The following is a 23,300-nucleotide window of genomic DNA, read 5'->3' on the forward strand; positions in this document are numbered from 1 at the left end:
CAGATGTTGTTTCCTGGCTTTTTAATGATTGCCGCTCTAACAGGCATGAGATGGTATCTCATTGTGGTTTTGATTTGCATTTCTCTAATGACCAATAATGATGAGCTTTTTTTCATACGTTTGTTGGCTGCATAAATGTCTTCTTTTGAGAAGTGTCTGTTCATATCCTTCACCCACTTTTTGATGGGGTTGTTTGGTTTTTTCTTGTAAATTTGTTTAAGTTCTTTATGGATTCTAGATATTAGCCCTTTGTCAGATGGATAGATTGCAAAAATTTTCTCCCATTCTGTAGGCTGCCTATTCACTCTGATGATACTTTCTTTTGCTTTGCAGAAGCTCTTTAGTTTAATTAGATCCCATTTGTCAATTTTGACTTTTGTTGCCATTGCTTTCAGTATTTTAGTCATGAAGTCTTTGTCCATACCTATATCCTGAATGGTATTGCCTAGGTTTTCTTCTAGGGGTTTTATGGTTTTAGGTTTCACGTTTAAGTCTTTAATCCATCTTGAGTTAACTTTTGTATGAGGTATAAGGAAGGGGTCCAGTTTCAGTTTTCTGCATATGGCTAGCCAGTTTTCCAAACACCATTTATTAAATAGGAAATCCTTTCCCCATTGCTTGTTTTTGTCAGGTTTTTCAAAGAACAGATGGTTGTAGATGTGTGGCATTATTTCTTAGGCCTCTGTTCTGTTCCACTGGTTTATATATCTGATTTGTACCAATACCATGCTGTTTTGGTAAACGAGGAGGAAGTCGAATCCCTGAATAGACTAATAAGAAGTTCTGAAATTGAGGCAGTAATTAATAGCCTACCGAGAAAACAAAACAAAACAAAACCCAGGACCAGACGGATTCACAGCCGAATTCTACCAGAAGTATAAAGAGGAGCTGATACCATTCCTTCTGAAACTATTCCAAACAATAGAAAAAGAGGGAATCCTCCCTAACTCATTTTATGAGGCCAGCATCATCCTGATAACAAAGCCTGTCAGAGACACAACAAAAAAAGAGAATTTTAGACCAATATCCCTGATGAACATCGACGCAAAAATCCTCAATAAAATACTGGCAAACTGAATCCAGCAGCACATCAAAAAGCTTATCCACCATGATCAAGTTGGCTTCAGACCTAGGAGGCAAGACTGGTTCAACATACACAAATCAATAAATGTAATCCATCACATAAAAAGAACCAAAGACGAAAACCACATGATTATCTCAGTAGACGCAGAAAAGGCCTCAACAAAATTCAACACCACTTCATGCTAAAAACTCTCAATAAACTAGGTATTGATGGAACGTATCTCAAAATAGTAAGACCTATATATGACAAACCCACAGCCAATATCATACTAAATTGGCAAAAGCTGGAAGCATTCCCTTTGAAAACTGGCACAAGACAAGGATGCCCTGTCTCACCACTCCTATTCAACATAGTATTGGAAGTTGTTGCCAGGGCAATCAGGCAAGAGAAAGAAATAAAGGGTATTCAAATAGGAAGACAGAAAGTCAAATTGTTTCTATTTGCAAATGACATGATTGTATATTTAGAAAACCCCATCATCTCAGCCCAAAATCTCTGTAAGCTGATAAGCAACTTCAGTAAAGTCTCAGGATGCAAAATCAATGTGCAAAAATCACAGGCATTCGTATACACCAATAATAGAAAAACAGAGAGCCAAATCATGAGTGAACTCCCATTTACAATTGCTACAAAGAGAATAAAATACCTAGGAATACAACTTACAAGGGATGTGAAGGACCTCTTCAAGGAGAAATACAAGCCACTGCTCAAGGAAATAAGAGAGGACACAAACAAATGGAAAAACATTCCATGCTCATGGATAGGAAGAATCAATATCGTGAAAATGGTCATACTGCCCAAAGTAATTTATAGATCCAATGCTATCCCCATCAAGCTACCACTGACTTTCTTCACAGAATTAGAAAAAACTACTTTAAATTTCATATGGAACCAAAAAAGAGCCCGTACAGCCAAGACAATTCTAAGGAAAAAGAATGAAGCTGGAGGCGTCATGCTACCTGACTCTAAACTTCTATAAATGAACTCATGAGGCCAAAGAATGAAGGAGACACCAACACAAGGGGGAAAAAAATCAAAACAATGTGGTCAGTGCAATGGTAGAGATGTGCACAGTATATCATGGAAACCCAGAGAAGACAAACGTAACACAGCTTTAGGATGATATGGAATTTTTCTCCCAGGAGGAGAGGATGGTCAAGCTGAGAGAGGTGTGAACTGAGTGGAAAGGAGGGGAGTAGTATTCCAAGAGAAGGGAACAGTATGAGCAATTCATGGAGGTAGGAAAGTTGTATACAGGGAACCATCAGCAGGTTGTTGAATATAGGAAGCTGAATGGGGCTGGGCACAGTAGCTCACACCTGTATTCCCAGCACTTTGAGAGGCCGAGGTGGGATCATCACTTGAGACCAGGACTTTGAGACCAGCCTGGGCAATATAACCTGACCCGCATCTCTTCAAAAAATAAAAATAAATTAGCCTGCTCTAGTGGCAGGTGCCTGTAGTCCTAGCTACTCTGAAAGGATCACTTGAGTTCAGGAGGCTGAGGTTGCAGTGAGCTATGATTATCCCATTGCACTCCAGCCTGGACAACAGAGCAAGACCCTGACTCTGAAAAAAAAAAAAAAGAATCGTAATAATACTAATATACAACAAAGCATGCAGATTCCAGTAAAGCCTGTCATATTCGGCAGATTAGGCAGGTTTAAATATAGTTTCACGTGATGATGAGCCCCTACAGGCTTCTGAGCAGGAGGGACTATCTGAAAAAAGAGAATAGTTAAGACCCAAGACAGAGAGAAGTTACAAGGACTATTTGGTTGATAAAATCTGTAGGAATTGGAATGGGCTGAATGTGGGAGTGGGGGTGGGGTGAGAGATGGGGAGGAGCGAAGACTGAATAAACCCAGATTTCTGGTTTGAGTCCAGGAGAGTGGGGTGCTGAATCCAAAGGCCAGGACACCTATACCTCTGGGAATACGGTGATGGTTGCAAAAGGCATCTGGTATTGTCCTTCTGCCACTGTCTTAAAAGGGATTCTAAAGGGATTTTCTTGCCCTTGTTCCTCTAGCCCTACACTTGCGTTACTGGCCTACGTGGATACTCACCAGCTGGCTGTGTCCATCATTGCAGCCAAGTCTGAGAATTCCTGATTATACTTAGAGCCTGTGGAGCTGCTGACACAAACAGTCATTAGCAGACGACCCTTTTGCAACAAAGTATGCTTTAAAATGTAAACCGTGGAGGCATTTTCCTTGCGTTGTCCAGAAGGAACTTTGTCCTGCGTGAGCCTGGATTAATCATGAGAGAGCTCGTCAACATTCCACTGGTACATATTCTTACTCTGGTTGCCTTCAGCGGAACTGAGAAACTTCCAAAAGGTTGGTTTGAGTAATTGTGTCTTCTTGTTGCCTTGTCATGGTTGTAGAGTGTGTGTACGAGATATGTCCACCACTGATTTATAGTATGGTGGGCTTCGGTTTTACTTGAAGAAGTAAGGGTGAGATGTATGATGAGGGAGGAAACTATATACATAAGCAATTGGTTGATGGTCTCCTCTCTACCAACATTTTCCTCCGAAGTTCTGCAATAAAAGGCTTAGCCACATAGTGCATGCAGAGCTCTGACTTCTAAGGCAAAACATAAGCATGTACACTGCAAGTTATCAAGGTCTATTTTGTTTACGCGTATGTCAAATTTCAGGGTGGTCTAAGTGGATGATGAAAACCTTTTCGCATCAGGTTTGCTGGGAATAGAATCAACCCCCTTCTCTGACATCCAGAGCATTGGCTTCTGAATGAAAATCACTTTTATTTTCAGTTTTAGCTTTGCCAAACACTTAATAAATATTTTAATTGTTAAAAATTGGAAATACAGAAAGACATACACAATTTGCCTGTGTAGTAAACCCGGAAGACAATGGATTCTAAATAACTTTGAGGCTGGAGTCATGATTTGGCTTGGCAAGAGATTGCAAAAGTTTTTTTCAGAGCCTTTGGAATGTACCGGAAATAACACCACCTCAGGGGAAAGGAAAGCAACTTAAGAAACTGACAAACACCTGTTGCAGTAGCAAGAATGTCCAGTGATATAGTTTCTGGCCAGTGTATTATGAAACTGGGACTAGCGTATTTTAAATCAGGAAGACTGGAAAACATGTGATTTGCAAAGTGACTAAGGGCATCACTGAAATCTTTTAAAAAAAGACATGAGAAAGCAGATCGAGTGGTATCAATAAAAGAGTTTTCAAATTAAATGTTATACCATAGAGTTAAAAGGGTTTTTTGCTTTAGGATGTGTTCAAATTAATCATTTTCCCTTTATATTAATCAAAGCACTGAAACAGTTTGTATTGTGTAGGTAAATGAAGGTGGTATCTGCATATAGATGCAAAACGTATCTTTAGATTTTGTGGTAAAGAATTTTCAAATTAAATGTTATACAATAGAGTAAGAAGAGTTATTTTGCTTTAGGACATGTTCCAATTAATCATTTTCCCTTTACATTAATCAAAGCTCTGAAACAGTCTGTATTGTGTAGATAAATGAAGATGGTATCTGTATATAGATGCAAAACGTATCTTTAGATTTTGTGGTTCACTAAATTAGAATTGTGGTTCACTAAAAATTCTGGAGCCATAAGGTCAAGGTTCACATGTAAATAAGATATGGGTTTCTTCACAAACAATCCGATTTCACAGATTTTTTTGTTTAATTTTGTTGCTTCTCATTTTCCATTTTACTTGAGTATAATCGTATCTTCAAATGTATTCAAACATTTAATTTCTAATGAATACTTTAAGGCATCTACAGATAAAAGAGACTCCAGATCTTTTCAAACAGCTAATAATAGTTAGAAGGACTTAACATTGGCTTCAGATTATTTTAATACTTCCTGATCAAACAACGGATGTCCGGTAAGGCCCCACTTGGATGTTTGAATGTATGGGTCGTCCTAAGTCTTATTTGTATATTTCTAAACCATGCAGTTACATAAAAATGATAGGGTTAAATACTAAAATACAGTCTTATAAAGAGCAGGACAATTGATTTTGGTGATTCAAATAAGGATTTGTTGCACACACACACAACCCCCAAAACCTCTCTATCTGAATAAGTCTTAAATTATATGCTAGAAATAATTGATTTTCATTTCTAAACTTTACAAATAAAGCCCTTAATTCAAATGTACACTGTCTCTAGTTTGAAAACATTGAAATACAGTGGCATCGAGATAACAAAGCCAAACATCCTGACTTTTAAATAAACTAACCAGTTCATTCATCCAATTTCATTTCTTATAATTTACTTACTACTAGGATTAGGTTTTAAAATCAAAAAATTAAAACAATTTTTTTCTTAGTCTATTGTACCATAAAACCTAAATTAGTATGAGTTTAACATCACCCTTAGCCAAAACACCATGTCTAGGAGAACAAACATTTATTTACTGCATACACCAGTTCTGAGAATAAATAATATCATGAAAGTACAGTCCTTAAAATTCTAAATGTTGAAGGGTGAGGAATACATTGGGAGAAAAGAGCCGCAATAAAATATTATTATTATCATTATTATTATTATTTGAGACAGAGTCTTGTTCTGTCGCCAGGCCTCAGTGCTGTGGTGCGGTCTCAGCTCACTACAACCTCCTCCTCCCAGGTTCAAGTGATCATTTGCCTCAGTCTCCCAAATACCTGGGACTACAGGCGCATGCCACCACGTCCAACTAATTTTTGTATTTTTAGTAGAGACAGGGTTTCACCATGTTGGCCAGGATGGTCTCCATCTCCTGACCTCGTGATCTGCCCGCCTCAGCCTCCCAAAGTGCTAGGATTACAGGCATGAGCCACCGCGCTGGCCATTATACTACTGAAACTAATAAAAATGGCCCACCCACACCATTTCTACTATTTATAGAAAACTACTGTTTTCCCTATTCTTGGCAGACAGTAATAACAAAAAGAGTTTTTTAGATAATATACTTCTTCCTAAGTCTTTTATCATGATGAATAAAGGAAATTGCACAATATGTATTACCTAAAAAATTGACATATTTAAAATAATACAAAAGTATTCAGGGGATTCTTTTCTGACTTTCTGCACATTATTTTTTGATAAAAATTAATATCCAACTTTGTAGAATTAATTGTTCATAGTTTTCATTTTAGTTTAATTGAGACTACTGATGCCCAAAGGGGAAAAATTGTCTTTCTGAATCATTTCAACTAGTGATATTTTCAGCGATGAATTCAATGCCATAACCCAAGTAGTAGAATTTTACAAACTGTCATTTATGAAAGTAGCCAATGTTTCACTGGATAACTGGCTTAACCATATACATCAATAACACTTAATGCTTTATCAGGGAGTATGAAATGTATGGTGCGATGTTAGATTCTGCAGGAGTATAAGAGTTCATGTAAGCAGCCCTGGATTTGCTTAATATGCACAAAGAACTGTCAAATGTCTTACTTTCAAAAAAGTCCACTTACTACAAAACTTTGAAGTATTTGAGTAAGTGATTTTATCTTTAGATAGATTTGAATAACCTCCTCCTTTAAATTATATGTATATAAGGATAGGATTCACAGGTTTGACATATGACTAAGTCAGGACTGACACAGCTGTCATTGTGTGTGTGACACACAGTCCTGGATGAATATTTTATATTGACGTGCATTGAAAGAGTTACTCATTGCATGTTTGAGTAAACAGAGTTGCTTCAAATATTATTGACCTTAAAGAAAAGAAGGAAGGAGCAGAAATTTCAAGATCTCTTTAAACTCTACCTTATTTCCAAGGGTAAATGAAGTAGGCAGCTTCTCATTGAAATGAAACCTGATGTCATTGAAGAAGAGTAACAAGTGAGGGGTGGAAAGGGGGCCTGAAGGGAGTGGCCGTATTCAGGAAGATGAGAGGATCACATGGGCCATGCTGAGGACCCAGCTGGGGCTAGGAACTGCAGCTTTCTTTATAATGCCCCTGACCTGAACATTTGTTGCACTATACCCAGCAGTGCTATGTGAACATAGGGTAGTGAGGACAGATGGCTGGATTAATTCAGGATTGGCACTTTCCAGGGTCAGTATAGCTAAAGAACTAGAGAGTAAAAGAGTTGGAGTTATATGGCAGCATACCATGCGGTACAGTTTGGATCATGAAGCAAGTAAAACAAGGATATTTAAGGCTTGGAAGAGAAGGTTAAAAAGTTTAAATCAACCCCAGAGTGTTTTGTTATACTAAAAAAATACTACATTCATAATGTTAAGAGAAACACGAATATTTTCCAAGTCAGAGCCCTAATTTTACTAAAATAGAAAGGAGCAAATTCACCTTGTTTCTTTATGTACTCAATCATTGGGTCATGTCAATCAAAAAATAATCAATCTAAAGTTGGTAAGTCAATGGCCATATGCGAGAGGCCGTAAAATACAAAAGAAAGGTAATGTCACGTCCTTCTCATCAAGAAGTTAATATCCAAGTCAAGTTTTTCTTTGGGTCCAGAAAAGGATTGTGTTCATTTCCATGTATTTGTTATTCATGTAGTCCTTGGATTGAGAGAAGAAATAGTGCCCTAGTTTAAACAGGCTCTGGCTGAGATGAAAGCTGGATAGAATGAAAGTCAACAAGAGACAGTGTGCTGAGTCAACAAATATCATTAAATACAACTGACCCATGTGATTGCGTCAGTGAAAACTGGAAAGCAGATTTGGATAACTGGAAATATGGGCAATGTGGACTTTGCATTCTGTGTATAGAAAATGATATTGATGTACATCTTCTCTTTATCCATCTGTGCATAATCAGTATGATCTTGAAGATGCAGTATGTCTTAGAGAAAGGAACCAACTTTAACCCTGAAGTTCAGCTAGTTTAGCTCTATCACTTCCTATTTTTGTGATATGTAGACAAGTTATGTAACCATTTTTAGTATTCATTTCTGGTCTGCAAGTGGAAATATTAATAGTATCTACCTTTATGATTTTTTGTGATAAATAAGATAATGAATGAAAAGTATAATGCATGGCACATACCAGATTCTTAATCAATTTTAGATGCTAATATTAGTAAAAACAGAGTCAAACTTCACATAAGACTGTTATGTCACTGAATCTTATGGGAAGGTGTTAACCTAATAAAGTTCTTAGTAACACCTTCCATATTTCTCCATGTCTATTTTCCAAGACATTCTAAGACTTACTTCTTTGATCTTAACTGATCTCAACAGTTCATGTGACACCTCCAATGTGTCACCTCATTGGAAAGATAACATTAATACTAAGTCTATTACCTCTGCCAGTTCTGCATCTGTGTATTGAGTGAAAATAAAACTAGTGCATAAAGTTTCTCTCTTATAAAAGTAGCACATGGTATTTAAGGTTGATTTTGAAAACACAAAATACATAAAATTTAAGACAGAAAAAGTCACCCATTCTTCTAGGACCAGTAACACGTAGTTTATTTTCTTTCATTTTTTTCTATGTATTTTTTAAAGTGCTAATAATATTGTGCTACATGCTATTTTTACTTAGCACTAAAGCATAAGTGTATTCTATATTATTAATAATCTTCAAAACATCATGTGCAGTGACTAATATTCTGTTTAGATAACAGTGTGCTAATATATGTTTAATATTCACCTCACTGAGAAAAAAAGGCCCAGATTTGTTGCTCTCATTGATTTCTGCAGTATGAATACTCCATAGTAAAAGACTCCATCGTGTCTGTGGCCAATCTCAAGCTACTCTCAAATACTGAGCACTGAGTTGGGAAATAGCATGTGTAGTATGCCTCCTTCATATATTATTTCTACCACACAGATACATTAGCGATAACCTCAAGAACTTATATAATAGTAAAATGTAGTTAAATCATTAGGACTGTCAAGTATTATTAGTTTTTAATATATTTAATTATAAATGTATACAACTTAGTTTTTAATAATGGTAATATATAACAATCACCTCTGAAAATTCCTAAAAAATTACCAAGTGGCTCTTGCAAACCTGTGGAAGACAAAACTGTGTGCCTCAATCTTCTCCCACTTGACTACAATTAGTAGAATTTAGTACAATTGATCTGTTTCCTGCAGTCAAAGTCACTTATTTGCTTTTCTATATGTGAGATTATTTCCTTAGGATAGATTTCCAGAAATGATGATGACGATGATGATGATATTATTATTATTATTTTGGAGATAGAGTCTTGCTCTGTCACACAGGCTGGAGTACAGAGGTGCAATCACAGCTCACTGAAGCCGTCAACTCCTAGGCTCAGTTGATCCTCCCAACCTCAGCTTCTTCCCAAGTAGCCGGGATTACAAAGTGTATGCTACCACACTGGCTAATTTTTAAATTTTTTGTAGAGATGTGGTTTCCCTGTGTTGCCCAGCCTGACCTCAAACTCCTAGGCACAAGTGATCCTCCCACCTCGGCCTCAAAAGTGCTGGGATTACAGGCATGAGCCACCAACCACACCCAGCCTGAGATAAAATATTAATGGTATAATAAATTTGAATGTAATAAAGACAAGGAAAACAATTGAACAGCCTGGGTTTCTTTTTCTAAATTATAGAATCAAGTAACATTTGCACAGTGCTCCATGTGGACCAAGGACAATTTTAAATGGTTTCCATTTATTTACTCCTTGTGACAAGTTTATGTGGAGGCTTTATTATCATCTCCAGCTATAGCTAAGACACTGAGGTTAAATGTGGTTAAGTGACTTGCAGAGCAAGTGATGGAGCTGGGATGTGAATTCAAGTCCTATGCTACATTGCCTCTTAATGGCTAGTTGCTCAATAGTCTTTCTTTCTTTCTTTTTTTTTATTTTTTTGAGACTGAACTTTGCTGTGTTGCCCAGGCTGGAGTGCAGTGGCACGATCTTGGCTCACTGCAACCTCCACCTCCTGGGTTCAAGTGATTCTCCTGCCTCAGCCTCCCCAAGTAGCTGGGATTACAGGTGTGTACCACCACACCCAGCTAATTTTTGTATTTTTAGTAGAGACGGAGTTTCACCATGTTGGCCAGGAATCTCTTGAACTTGTGATCTGCCCCGCTTCGGCCTCCCAAAGTGCTGGGATTACAGTCATGAGCCACCGTGCCTGGCCTAGTCTTTCTTTTTTTTAAACAGTAAAAGCATTCAACATCATCAATTAACCTTTGGGCCCATTGTTAACCACACCCCACAAGCTTCATAAAATATTGTTTTTGTTCTTCATCTCTCAAAATCTAGATGATTATACTATTAATTGCTTATTTCATTAATTTGTTGTTTAGAAAATAACTTTATATTGCTATTGACTTTCTCAAACTCTATGAATTACAAGTTTGCTTCCACTGCATTTTGAAAATTAACATTTCTTTGGCATTCTATCTGCTACAATTTTTTTTCTATTACAAAAGCAATATGTATTCATTTTTAAAAAAAATCCTGTAAGATACAGAAAAACAAAAATACAAAATTACACATAATGCTCATAGCAAGGGATAAATGCTCTTAGCATATTGCTATTCATTCTTTCAGTCTCTTTCTCTCATATAGGTGTGTGTGTGTATATACATGTGTATATATGTTGTATATATACACGTACCTACATATGTATGTAATTTGATTTTTTAAATTTTAAGTTCTGGGATACATGTGCACGATGTGCAGTTTTGTTACATAGGTAAACGTGTGCCATGGTGGTTTGCTGCACCTGTCACCCATCACCTAAATAATTGGGCTCAGCATGTATTAGCTATTTTTCCTAATGCTCTCCCTCCCCTAATCCCACAGGCCCCAGTGTGTGTTGTTCCCTTCCCTGTGTCCATGTGTTCTCATTGTTCAACTCCCACTTATAAGTGAAATCATGCGGTGTTTGCTTTTCTGTTCCTGCATTAGTTTGCTGAAGATAATGGTTTCTGGCTCTATCCATGCCCCTGCAAAGGACATAATCTCCTTCCTTTTTACGGCTGCAGAGTATTCTATGGTGTATATGTACCACATTTTCTTTATCCAGTCTATCACCAATGGTTACTTGGGTTGATTCCATGTCTTTGCTATTGTGAATAGTGCTGCAATGAACATAGGTGTGCATATATCTTTACAAATTTCAGAGGCTGTTACTTCATTGAGGAAAGAGAAGCATTTAAATAAGAAGCTCTCTCTTCAGCTCCCTACCAGCAAAGGGGAAAAACCTACCTCTCTGCCTCCATCTTGTCCTCCTTCTCCCTCACTGTGCTTTAAGAGGACTTTCTCCGCCCATCTGTGGTTAACCTGTCTTTCTTCCTCTGAGCCTCACATTTATCTGCTTTCTTAGGGACCTATTTCCTTCAATTATCTCCTGTTTTTCTCCAATGTCCTGCATTTTTGCTTCTACTAGATGCTTCCAGTCAGCATTTAAACCCACTCTTGTCACTATACTCACCTGCAGCACCGTGCAGCCCCTTTCTTCCCTTCTATTATTAAACTCTGCTGCAAAAAGATGTCTTCCCTCTCCTCTTAGTTTCCACTTCCTTATCACCACCTAACCCCCATCACTGCAATCTGGCTTCCACCAAATCTGCAAGCACCAAAATCAGCATGACCTTCTCATCAGGAAACTCAATGGGCACTTTTAGGTCCTTATTTAACTTAACATCTTGGCAGAATTTGATTCTCCATCTTTTGTGAAACGTGTGCTACTCTTGGGCTCTGCCAATAGCCTCCACTGGCTTTGCTTACAACTCTGGTTTCTTCCTCTCAGTCTCTTTTCTAAACTTTTCATTCTCCCGCCCATCTTTTATAAATGTTTGTGTTTTCTTCTAATGGGCTTAGGGTACCAACCTCCCTCCATCTTCAGGCTTTCAGAGTTACCGTTTCCTCTGCCTGGAACACTCTTTTCTCTCCACTGCACCAAGCCAAATTTGAATCATCCTGTGAATGTGTGTGAATGTATTGTGTAGTTTGTTTTTATTCCTAGTTTAATCAAGTTCAGTGGTTGAGAAACGTTATTTATCATGTTAAAGAAATACTATTATATTCCTACTCTACTAATGGTTTCCAAGTAGGGAATGGATAGTTAACTCTGTTACTGCCTTTTTGACTGTGATGGGTATCTTTTAAACTATGACTATAGTAAATCCTGTTTAAAGGACTTTTCTATTAAATTATCTTTATATTTTTGCAAGGATTTTTTTTCTGCCTAAATGCATAGTAATAATTTTGAAATGTATGATTTAATTTGCTTTTTAAAATTTTACTTTAGGGCTTTACATCCTGCTTGACTTACATTAGCATTGTTTTATTCCAAAGACTGATTTGAGAAGCTTTCTATATTTTATATTCCCTATAGCTTTTGTTTGTTTGTTTTTGAGACAGGGTCTCTCTCTGTCACCCAGGCTGGAGTGCAGTGGTGTAATCACAGCTCACTGCGGCCTTGCCCTCCTGGGCTCAAGTGATCCTCCTGTCTCAGGCTCCCAAGTAGCTGGGACTACAGATGTATGCCACCTGTATCTGGCTAATTTTTTTTGTTTTTGTATTTTTTGTAGAGATGCGGTCTTGCCATGTTGCCCAGGCTGGTCTCAAACACCTGGATCCTTCAATGGACCCTTCTGGGCTCAATGGATCCTCCTGGGCTTAATGGATCCTCCTGCCTCAGTCTCCCGAAGTGTTGAGATTACAGGCATCAGTCACTGCACCTGGCTCCTTGTAGCTTTTATGTAACTTGAGACTTAATTCTTTCTTAAAAGTTTTTTAAAACTTACCTGAAAAATTTTGGGGCATTATATTTTTTTCAGAAGTGTTCTTTGATAATCTAATCTTTTTCTTCTGTGAGTATTGTCGATGATTTCACCACACCCTTTATTACATGTGAACAATTTTGTTTTTAAAATTCTTAATTCTTTGGATTTTAGTTTTTAAATATTCGTTACTGTTTAGCTATGTTGAATTGTGGTTCAAGAATGTGACATATAATCTATGTTCTTAAAATTTATTTAATCTTTAGTTTTCATGGGCATTTGAAAATATGTGTCATCTATCAGGGCTTAGAGTTGATGTGCATATCTGTTTAATTAATTTTACTAATTCTGTTATTCTCTTTTACTACACATATATTTTTGTCTTTTGCTCTATAAACAGGATGGGGGTTTTTTTAACTATCTTTTTATTGTCTATTTCTTACAGATTTTATTATAGTTAGAAAATATAGTCTATATAAAATCAATTATTTGAGCTGGGTTAAAATCTCCTATGTAGCTTGGTATATTTTCTGTATGTTTGAATGCTTTATCTATGTGTCATTTAAAAAAAAGTATTCTCTAATTGTTTCATTATTTTATAAATGTACATTATATCTAGTGTCAATTTTGATGTTTATATCTTCTATATCTTTACTGTATTTCTGTCTGATTTATTAGCATCTGAAGACATCTTTTAAAGGCTTACACCATGCTAAAATATTTCTCTGTGTACTCTTGTGATAATTTTACTTTTGGGTTTATTTGAGTCCATATTTTTAAATAATTAAGTTTCATTACCATCATACCTTTTTATGGTTTGTTCCTTTTATCATTAAGTAATGTTTCTTTTTTCCTTATAAGTGCGTAAGCCCTTACATTACATTTTTCTTATATTAATATTGCTATGTCACTTTCTTTGGGATATTGTTTGCTTTATACATATTTTCCCTCCCCTTTATTTTTAACATTTCTGTTTTATTTTATTTAGGTGTGTCTTTTGTGTTTGATAGCATCTGTCATTTCATAGGCCAGCTTATACCATCAGCACTTACTGTGATTTATGGTATATTTGGACTTGTTTCTTCCATATTATTTTATGTCTTCTGTTAATCATGCTTTTTCTAGGCTTATTTATTCCTCCTCTTCTTCCTGTTTGATTTTGCTTTTGTTTTTGACTGATAAAGGCTTTCTAGTACCTCTTTTTTTCTCCTGTTGTTTTGGGAGTTTTGCATTTTATCTATTTTTCAGTGGTAACCATTAATGAAGTTTTAACATAAGCATTTAACCATAGATTTTTCTTTCTGTTTGAAGTTAGTCAATATTTCTGTCCTCTTGTATTTTATGGCAAAGAGCTTAGCATTTTGTAACTATTTAGCATTTTAAACTTCTTCCCTGAACTTTGATCTTATAATTGTTTGTCTGGAATTTAATTCCACTCTTTTTTAAACACAAAAATTTGTGAGTTTTTAAAAATATTCCATAGTGCATTAAAATTGCAATGATATTTCACTACCATTTATGCTATTGTTTTTTATAACTCACCACTTTCTTTCTGGTAAAAAATTATTCCTTTCTGAGTTTATTTACTCTAGTAACTATTTCAGAGAAAGTCTGTGAGTGGTAAACATTTTCAATATTTGTTTATAAGTGTTCTGACTTTAAAATTATTACCTAAGCTAGCTGTATGATTCTAAGCTAACAGTTATTTTTACTTAGTCATGTAAAGATATTAGCCTATTGCCTTTTGGTATCAATTGTTGTTGCTGAATAATCTCAGGTTACCCTGAATTGGCATTCTTAAGGAATTAATCTTTTTCTTTCTAGTAGAGTTTAAGATTTTCTTTATCTTTAAGTTTTATAGTTTTAATTCAATGTGTCCAAGTATGAATTTCTTTCTTTCCTTTTTTTTTTTTTTTCCTGAGACAGTCTCTCTCTATCACCCAGGCTGGAGTGCAGTGGTGTGATCTCAGCTCACTGCAGCCTCCACCTCCTGGGTTCAAGCGATTCTCGTGCCTCAGCCTCCCATATAGCTGGGACTACAGGTGTGCACCACCATGTCCAGCTAAAGTTTTTATATTTTTAGTAGAGACAGGGTTTCACCATGTTGGCCAGACTAGTCTTGAACTCCTGAGCTCAAGCGATCTGCCCTCCTCAGCCTCCCAAAGTACTGGGATGACAGGTGTGAGCCACCATGCCCAGCTGAATTTCTTTTTTTTAAATCTGTCTTGTCACTTGGTGGGTACTTTCAATCTTAATATTCCTGGGTTTCTTTTTCAGTTTTGAAAAATTATCAGCTATTTACCTCTTTATATATTGCTTCTAGGCTGCTCCCCTCTTTTATTTTTCTCAAACTTCTATCAGAGGTGTATTAGTGCCTGTCACTCTATACTTTATATCTCCTAACTGTTCTTTAATAGTGTCCATGTCTGTATTTCTTTGTACTATGTTCTGTATATTGTAATGATTATAATATATTATAATGATTATATTATGATTATTATATTAATATATGTTATGATTATTATAATATATAATGATTATTCTGTTGAAAAGCTGGGAAGAAGGTGGCCCTGATGACTGTGTATAAGAAGACACTTTACATAAAAATTCTGCTTTCTTATTTCAACTACTATCTTTCAACTTTTGTATTTACTCCTTTTGTAGAGGCCTTATAAATACAGTTTTGTTCATTTAAACAGTGTATCAGTCACGGTGCTCACCCTGAGAATTAAAAGATGACTAAAACATGATCCCTGAACTTACACTCAAGGTTTTAATAATTGAGTGTGGGACAAAGACGTAAACAGATCATTTTAATAGTATCTGTGTGACAAGTGACATTATAAGATTGACATTTACAGGATAACATAAGGTTAAGGAAAAGGGCATTCGGGTCTGCCTAGCATGTCAGGGAAAGTGGAAGGAGATGGATGTTTAAACCGAATCCTAAAAGACAAAATGACATTAGCAAGGGAGATATGGGGCAAGTAAAACACTCCCACTCACCATTTTTTCTCACTCTCAGCAGATGAGCTTGCCTTTGACTTTACCAAAAAAAAATAAAAATAATACTAATAATAAGGTTTATTCAGAAAGTGGATGTATCTTTTATGGCCAAACAATGTGCCAGTCTGTTCTAGATGCTTTATAAGTCTGTCACTGACTATTTCACCTCTAAACGTCAATCACACTACTTATTTGACTTTGATATATACCTTGCCCTTTAACTGAAGCGACCATATAATTTACTGTATAAATGCAGGTAGCTCTCATTTCACAGAGGAGTGAGAAAAAAGAAGGGACCATGTCTCTAGCCTTTCCTCCCATTGTCTTACAAAAATAAAATAGAAAAAAACAGCTTTATTGAGATATAATTCACATACCTTGCGCTTTACCCTTTAAAATGTACAATTCACAAAGTGGTGCCTCTTCATTTTCTAGTTGTATGCCACAGTGAATTCTCTACAAATCTGATGAAGCTTAAGTTTCAGATTCTCTCATTTGCAGGAGCCCTTTCTAAGACCCTCGCTGGGCTTTAGTAATGTGCTTATATGAGTGTCTATTTTTATAAAATCAGGGGAAAATTGTTCTTAAACAACAATTTTTAAAATTATTATCCTTTTCCACCTTGACTTCCCTTCAGAGTCACTTTCCTTTATGCTGATAATACTGGGGTGGCCACAGAAATTTTGTATTCATAATTTTATATTTTTTCTTTAAAAAGTACTCTCAAGTTGCATGACCTTGGACCCCATAAAACTTGGATCTGCCTCTCCTCATATATCATAGAGTCTAAGCCCTGCTCTCCTGAGAGTCTTCTCTTTTGATTTTCAAATGCCTAGTTTGGGAGTAGAAACAACATTCTTTACATAAGCTCTTCCTTTCTTTTGGCAAATTTCTACTCTGGGGAAACAGAATTCTCATTCAGGTATGTAATGGCTTCTGACTGCTTAAGGAAGGGTTAGTAAACAAAATTCTAGAATGTTCTCTTTTGATTTCTCCTTTCCTTTCAGCTCCTGTCATCACCACTCCTCTTGAAACAGTGGATGCCTTAGTTGAAGAAGTGGCTACTTTCATGTGTGCAGTGGAATCCTACCCCCAGCCTGAGATTTCCTGGACCAGAAATAAAATTCTCATTAAGTAAGTATTCCACATTTTAATTTTTTAAAATTGTTGTGGGTATATAGTAGGTATATACATATTTACGAAGTAGATGAGACATTTTGATACAGGCATGCAATGTAAAATAAGTACCTCATGGAGAATGGGGTATCCATCCCCTCAAGCATTTATCATTTGAGTTACAAACAATCCAATTACACACTTTAAGTTATTTTAAAATGTATAACTAAGCTATTATTGACTATAGCCACTCTGTTGTCTTATCAAATAGTAGGACCTTCTCATTCTTTCTACTTTTTTGTACCCACTAAACATCCCCTAGTCCCCCTGATCCCTGTACTACCCTTTCCAGCCTCTGGTAACCATCCTTTTACACTCCATGTCCATGAGTTCAATCATTTTGATGTTTAGATCCCACAAATAAGTGAGAACATGCAATGTTTATCTCTTGTGCCTGGCTAATTTCAGTTAACATAATGATCTCCAGTTCCATCCATGTCTTTGCAAATGACTGGATCTCATTCTTTTTATGGCTGAATAGTACTCCATTGTGTCTATTGTACCACATTTTCTTTATCCTTTCATTTGTTAATGAACACATAAGTTGCTTCCAAATCTTAGTTACTATAAACAGTGCTGCAACAAATATAGGAGTGCAGATACCACGTTGATATACTGATTTCCTTTCTTTTGCTTATGCATCCAGCAGTGGGATTGCTGGATCATATGGTAGCTCAATTTTTAGTTTTTTGAGGAAACTCCAAACTATTCTCCTTAGTGGCTGTACTAATTTACATTCCCACATCAACAGTATACAAGGGTTCCCTTGTCTACACATCCTTGCCAGCATTTGTTATTGCCTGTCATTTGGTTATAAGCCATTTTCACTGAGGTGAGATGATATCTCATTGTAGTTTTTATTTGCATTTCTCTGATGATCAATGATGTTGAGCACTTTTTGATATGCCTGTTTGCCATTTGCATGTCTTCTTTTGAGAAATTGTTCAAATCTTTTGCCTATGCTTGATTGGATTAATTGATTTTTTACTGTAAAGTTGTTTGAGCTCCATATGTATTCTGGTTACTAATCCTTTGTCAGATGGGTAGTTTGCAAATATTTTCTCCCATTCTATTTGTTGTGTCCTCACTTTGTTTATTGTATCCTTTGCTGTGCAGAAGGCCTTTTAACTTGATGTGATCCCATTTGTCCATTTTTGTTTTGGTTGCCTGTGCTTGTGGGTATTGCTCAAGAAATTTTTGCCCAGACCAGTGTCCTGGAGAGTTTCTCCAATGTTTTCTTGTAGTAGTTTCATAGTTTGAAGTCTTAGATTTAAGTCTTTAATCCATTTTGATATGATTTTTGTATATGGAGAGAGATAGGGGTCTAGTTTCATTCTTCTGTACATGGAAATCCACTTTTCCACACATCATTTACTGAAGAGACTTTTTCCCATTGTATGTTCTTGGTACCTTTGTTGAAAATGAGTTCACTGTAGGTGCATTAATTTATTTCTGGGTTCTCTATTTTGTCCCATTGGTCTATGTGTCTCTTTTGATGCAAGTACCATGCTGTTTTGGTTACTCTAGCTCTGTAGTATGATTTGAAGTAAGGCAATGTGATTCCTCCAGTTTTTTTCATTTTTCTTTTGGCTATTCTGGGCCTTTCATGGTTCTACATAAATTTTAGGATTTTTTTTCTATTTTTGTGAAGAATACCATTGGTATTTTGATAGGAATTACATGGAATCTATAGATTGCTTTCAGTAGTATAGACATTTCAATAATATTGATTCTTCCAATCTATTAATATGGAATATTTTTACATTTTTTGGTGTCCTCATGAATTTCTTTCATTGGTGTCTTACAATTTTCATTATAGAGATCTTTTACTTCTTTGATTAATTCCTGTTTAATTTTATGTGTGGCTATTATAAATAGGATTATTTTTAAATTTATTTTTCATATTGTTCATTGTTGGCATATACAAATGTTACTGATTTTTGTATGTTGATTTTTGTATCCTGCAACTTCGCTGAATTTATCAGTTCTAATAGTTTTCTGTGGAGTCTAAGCTTTTCCAAATATAAGAGCATATCATCTGTAAAAAAGATATTTCTTCCCATCCAATTTGGATGGCCCTTAATATCTTTCTGTTGTCTGATTGCTCTAGGTAGGACTTCCATGACTGTTTTGAATAACACTGGTGACAGTGGGCATCCTTGTTGCATTCCAGATTAGAGGAAAGGCTTTCAGTTTTTCCCCATTCAGTATGATACTAGCTGTGGGTCTGACGTATATGGCTTTTACTATTCTGAGGCATTTTCCATCTAATTTTTGAGGGTTTTTATCACAAAGGGATGCTGAATTTTTATCAAGTGCTTTTTCAGCATATATTGAAATGACCATATGTTTCTCACCCTTTATCTGTTGATATGATGTATCACATTGATTGATTTGCATATGTTGAACTATCCTTGTATCCCAGGGATAAATTCCAGTTGGTCATGGCAGATGATCTTTCTAATGTATTGTTGAATTTGGTTTGCTAGTATTTTGTGCAATCTGGATAGGCTGATAATCCCAAATCATCAAGTCCTGGTTCCTTTTCTGCTTAGCAGTTTTTCCCACTTATCTTTTCCTCTTGAATTTTACTATAACCAGCAAAAAGAAATGAGGCCACAGCTTCAACACATTGCTTAGAAATTTCCTCAGCTAAATATCTGAGTTCATCATTCACAAGTTTTGTTTTTCACATAACTGCAGGACACCATTCAGCTAAGTTCCCTGTCCTGCATAACAATGATCCCCTTTTCTTCCTTTCCTAGTAACATGCTCCTCATTTCCACCCAAGTCCTCACCAGTAGTGCTTTGAATATACATATTTCTACCAACAGTCTGTTCATGATAATTTAGGTATTCTTTAAGATGATTTAGATTTTCTCTATCATTCAACTCTCTTCCTTCCAATTCCTCAGGAGCAGAATCATTAACACACATATTTCTATTAACAGTCTCTTTGAGGAAATGCAGGCTTTTTCTAGCACGCTTTTCAAATTTTTTTCAGTTCTAACTATTCCTCAATTTCAAAGCCATATCCACATGTTTAGGTATTTATTGCAGCAGCACCACACTTCCAGGTACCAAAACCTGTATTTATTTCTTATTCTTGCTGTAACAAATTACCACAAACTTCGTGGCCTAAAACAACATAAACATACTATGTTATCATTCTGGAGGTCACAAGTATGAAATAAATCTCACTGGGCTAAAGTCAGTGTTGGCATGGCTGAGTTCCTTCCGGAGGCTCTAGGGAAGAATCTGATTTCTTGCCTTTCCTAGCTTCTAGAGGCCACCTGCATTCCTTGCCCCCCTGCTCCACTTATAATGCTAGCAATGGCACTACTCTGACCTCTGCCTCCATTGTTGTACCTCCCTTTATCAATCTGTCTCCTTCTTTCATCTTTTAAGGATACTTATTATCACACAGGGCCCACTTGAATAGTCCAGAATACTCCATTTTAAGATTCTTAACATCTGCAAAATAAGGTAACATATTGACAGGTTTTGGTGATTAAAACAAGAACCTTTGTGGGAGTGTTACTCTGCTTACCACACACATTTGGTATTAAAAAAATCTTATTTGGTTAAAAGAAACTCTCTTTTATATTGCTGCTTCTCTTCCTATTTCTTTCTATTGCCCTAATTCCCTTCTTAACAAATGGTGTGCATATAATTAAAGAGATAATATATGTAGAGCATATATTTTTGTTGTTTGAAATTGTTTTCCTTCCTTATGTATCCCAAGTAACTAGAAGTGTGCCTGGCACTTGTTAGCATTCAGTAAGTAATAAGTAATTGTTTAATGAAAGAATGAATATTCAACTAATCATTAGTTACTTCTATAAATAATTAACTCTTTCTGTTCATTGTATTTATACGTATGCATGTTCATTATCTATTAATAGCTGCTACTTCCCAGAAATTATTGCGAGAAGACCCCTATATCTTGGTTTTATATGCTTTCCTGAATAAAGTAAACTTTACATTTTGTCTTATCAGTAGGCATCACTCTTTGAAAGTGTTTTTGAAGGACTATGTTACTTTTGACTATTGGAGCTTAAGAAAGATGAGAAGATAATGTTAGCTTTATTTTACCAAGTAAGGTTATTCTATTATTCAGAACTCACTCAAGTTTCCTCTCACCTTTATTCTACTTCCTCATTAACGATTCATCAGTTTGATAAGTTAATCATAGCAAAAAAATCACAGATGAAGCACTAATCTGTCATTTTTCTCTGTGACCTGCAGGCTCTTTGACACCCGGTACAGCATCCGGGAGAATGGTCAGCTCCTCACCATCCTGAGTGTGGAAGACAGTGATGATGGCATTTACTGCTGCACGGCCAACAATGGTGTGGGAGGAGCTGTGGAGAGTTGTGGAGCCCTGCAAGTGAAGATGAGTGAGTGGGAAAGAGATTCGTCTATTGATTTGAAAGTTGACTGGGTACACTTATTTATTTATTTTTTTTATATATATTTTTTTGAGACAGAGTCTCACTCTGTTGCCCAGACTGGAGCTCAGTGGCATGATCTCGGTTTACTGCAACCTCGACCTCCTGAGCCCTGCAAGTGAAGATGAGTGAGTGGGAAAGAGATTCGTCTATTGATTTGAAAGTTGACTGGGTACACTTATTTATTTATTTTTTTTATATATATTTTTTTGAGACAGAGTCTCACTCTGTTGCCCAGACTGGAGCGCAGTGGCATGATCTCGGTTTACTGCAACCTCGACCTCCTGGGTTCAAGTGATTCTCCTGCCTCAGGCTCCCAAGTAGCTGGCACTACAGGTGCATGCCACCACACCTGGGTAATTTTTCTATTTTTAGAAAATATGGGGTTTTACTATGTTGGACAGGCTGGTCTTGAACTCCTGACCTCAGGTGATCCGCCTACCTCGGCCTCCCAAAGTGCTAGGATTACAGGCTTGAGCCACTGCCCCCACCCTGACTTGGTACACTTTAAAACAGTCAGTAAATAGAGATTTTCTCAGGCCTGGTGATTCAGCAGTGAGACAAGTTGAAGTTCAAGCACAACCCTGAGGCCAGTTAATCCCACACCTCTTATACCTGCCATCAACCACTACCCTAAGGCAAGCCTCTTAATTCTCTGTCCTCTCCCATTTTCTTAACTTCACACATCTCCTGACTTCCACCCTGAATTCTTTTACCAGGAAACCTTCCTCTAAATCCTTTACCCTACATCTGTGAAACACAACCAAACACCTTTTTATTTCTTTTTTTTTCTTTATTATTATACTTTAAGTTCTAGGGTACATGTGAACAACGTGCAGGTTTATTACATATGCATTCTTGTGCCATGTTGGTGTGCTGCACCCATCAACTTGTCAGCACCCATCAACTTGTCATTTACATCAGGTATAAGTTATACCTTTTTATTTCTAACCTCTTTGCAGACACTTCTACCCTTTTTCCTTATTTCAAATTTGATATTCTTCAGAGTGCTTCAATGGAAGCTGTTCTGTTTTCCCCACTTCGTGTCTACAAGGTAATCTCTCAGCCCTCAGTGTTGCTTTTAAACCATTCTATTTTGTATTCCTATACAAAATCTTTCCTCTGATGAGTGCTTATGCCATTCTGACCTATCTTTTCTCTAACTGTATTCATCATGTCATCTAATAATCTAGGCACTTCCTGATATTTATTACAAAATTTGATTCCAGGCTTACTATCTTTCTATCTATCTCTACTCCTGTAATCACCCTAAGAAATTTTAACAGCCATGAAATAGAACCACTAACCACTTAATTCTCACAATTCCTTGACCTCCACAAATCCAGTGATGTTTGTCTGTCGTTTTTTTTTTTTTTTCAATTTTAAGGCCCATACTTTTAATCTATATGTACACACATATATGTAGTAGTTTGTGAGGAATAGTGGTTTTATTTTTTTAACTTTCATTTTGAGTTCAGGGGTACATCTGCAGAATGTGCAGGTGTTTTACATAGGTAAACATGTGCCATGGTGGTATATTGCACAGATCATCCCATCACCTAGGTATTAAGCCTAGCATCCATTCTATTCTTCATAATGCTCTCCCTCCCCACACCAATATCCACGACGGGCCCCAGTGTGTGCTGCTTCCCCCCATGTGTTCCCATCGTGAGCTCTCACTTATAAGTGAGAACATGCAGTGTTTGGTTTTCTGTTCCTGCATTAGTTTACTGAGGATGATGGCTTCCAACTCCTTCCATGTCCTTGCAAAGGACATGATCTCATTCCATTTTATGGCTCCATAGTATTCCACAGTGTATATGTACCACATTTTCTTTATCCAGTCTATCATTAATGGGTACTTAGGTTGTTCGTGTTAACTTTTTTTGTTTTATATATATGTATTTATTATATATAT

At 36.4% G+C, this 23,300-nt stretch overlaps 1 protein-coding gene across 3 annotated transcripts in view; it reads left to right on the forward strand.

The window, feature by feature from the left end:
* The first annotated feature begins 3,210 nt into the window (after positions 1 to 3,210).
* MUSK (muscle, skeletal, receptor tyrosine kinase) overlaps positions 3,211 to 23,300 on the forward strand; it is a 132,241-nt gene continuing 112,151 nt past the window's right edge. For all 3 annotated transcript variants that reach the window (XM_011954607.1, XM_011954606.1, XM_011954609.1), the window contains exons 1-3: positions 3,211 to 3,423; positions 16,763 to 16,889; positions 21,180 to 21,331. In XM_011954607.1, the coding sequence (XP_011809997.1) occupies positions 3,345 to 3,423; positions 16,763 to 16,889; positions 21,180 to 21,331 (358 nt within the window). In that variant the 5' untranslated portion in view covers positions 3,211 to 3,344. The remainder of the gene's footprint in view (positions 3,424 to 16,762; positions 16,890 to 21,179; positions 21,332 to 23,300) is intronic.

Source organism: Colobus angolensis, unplaced genomic scaffold (genome assembly GCF_000951035.1).
Source record: "Colobus angolensis palliatus isolate OR3802 unplaced genomic scaffold, Cang.pa_1.0 Scaffold386, whole genome shotgun sequence".
In the NCBI taxonomy this organism is placed as follows: domain Eukaryota; kingdom Metazoa; phylum Chordata; class Mammalia; order Primates; family Cercopithecidae; genus Colobus; species Colobus angolensis.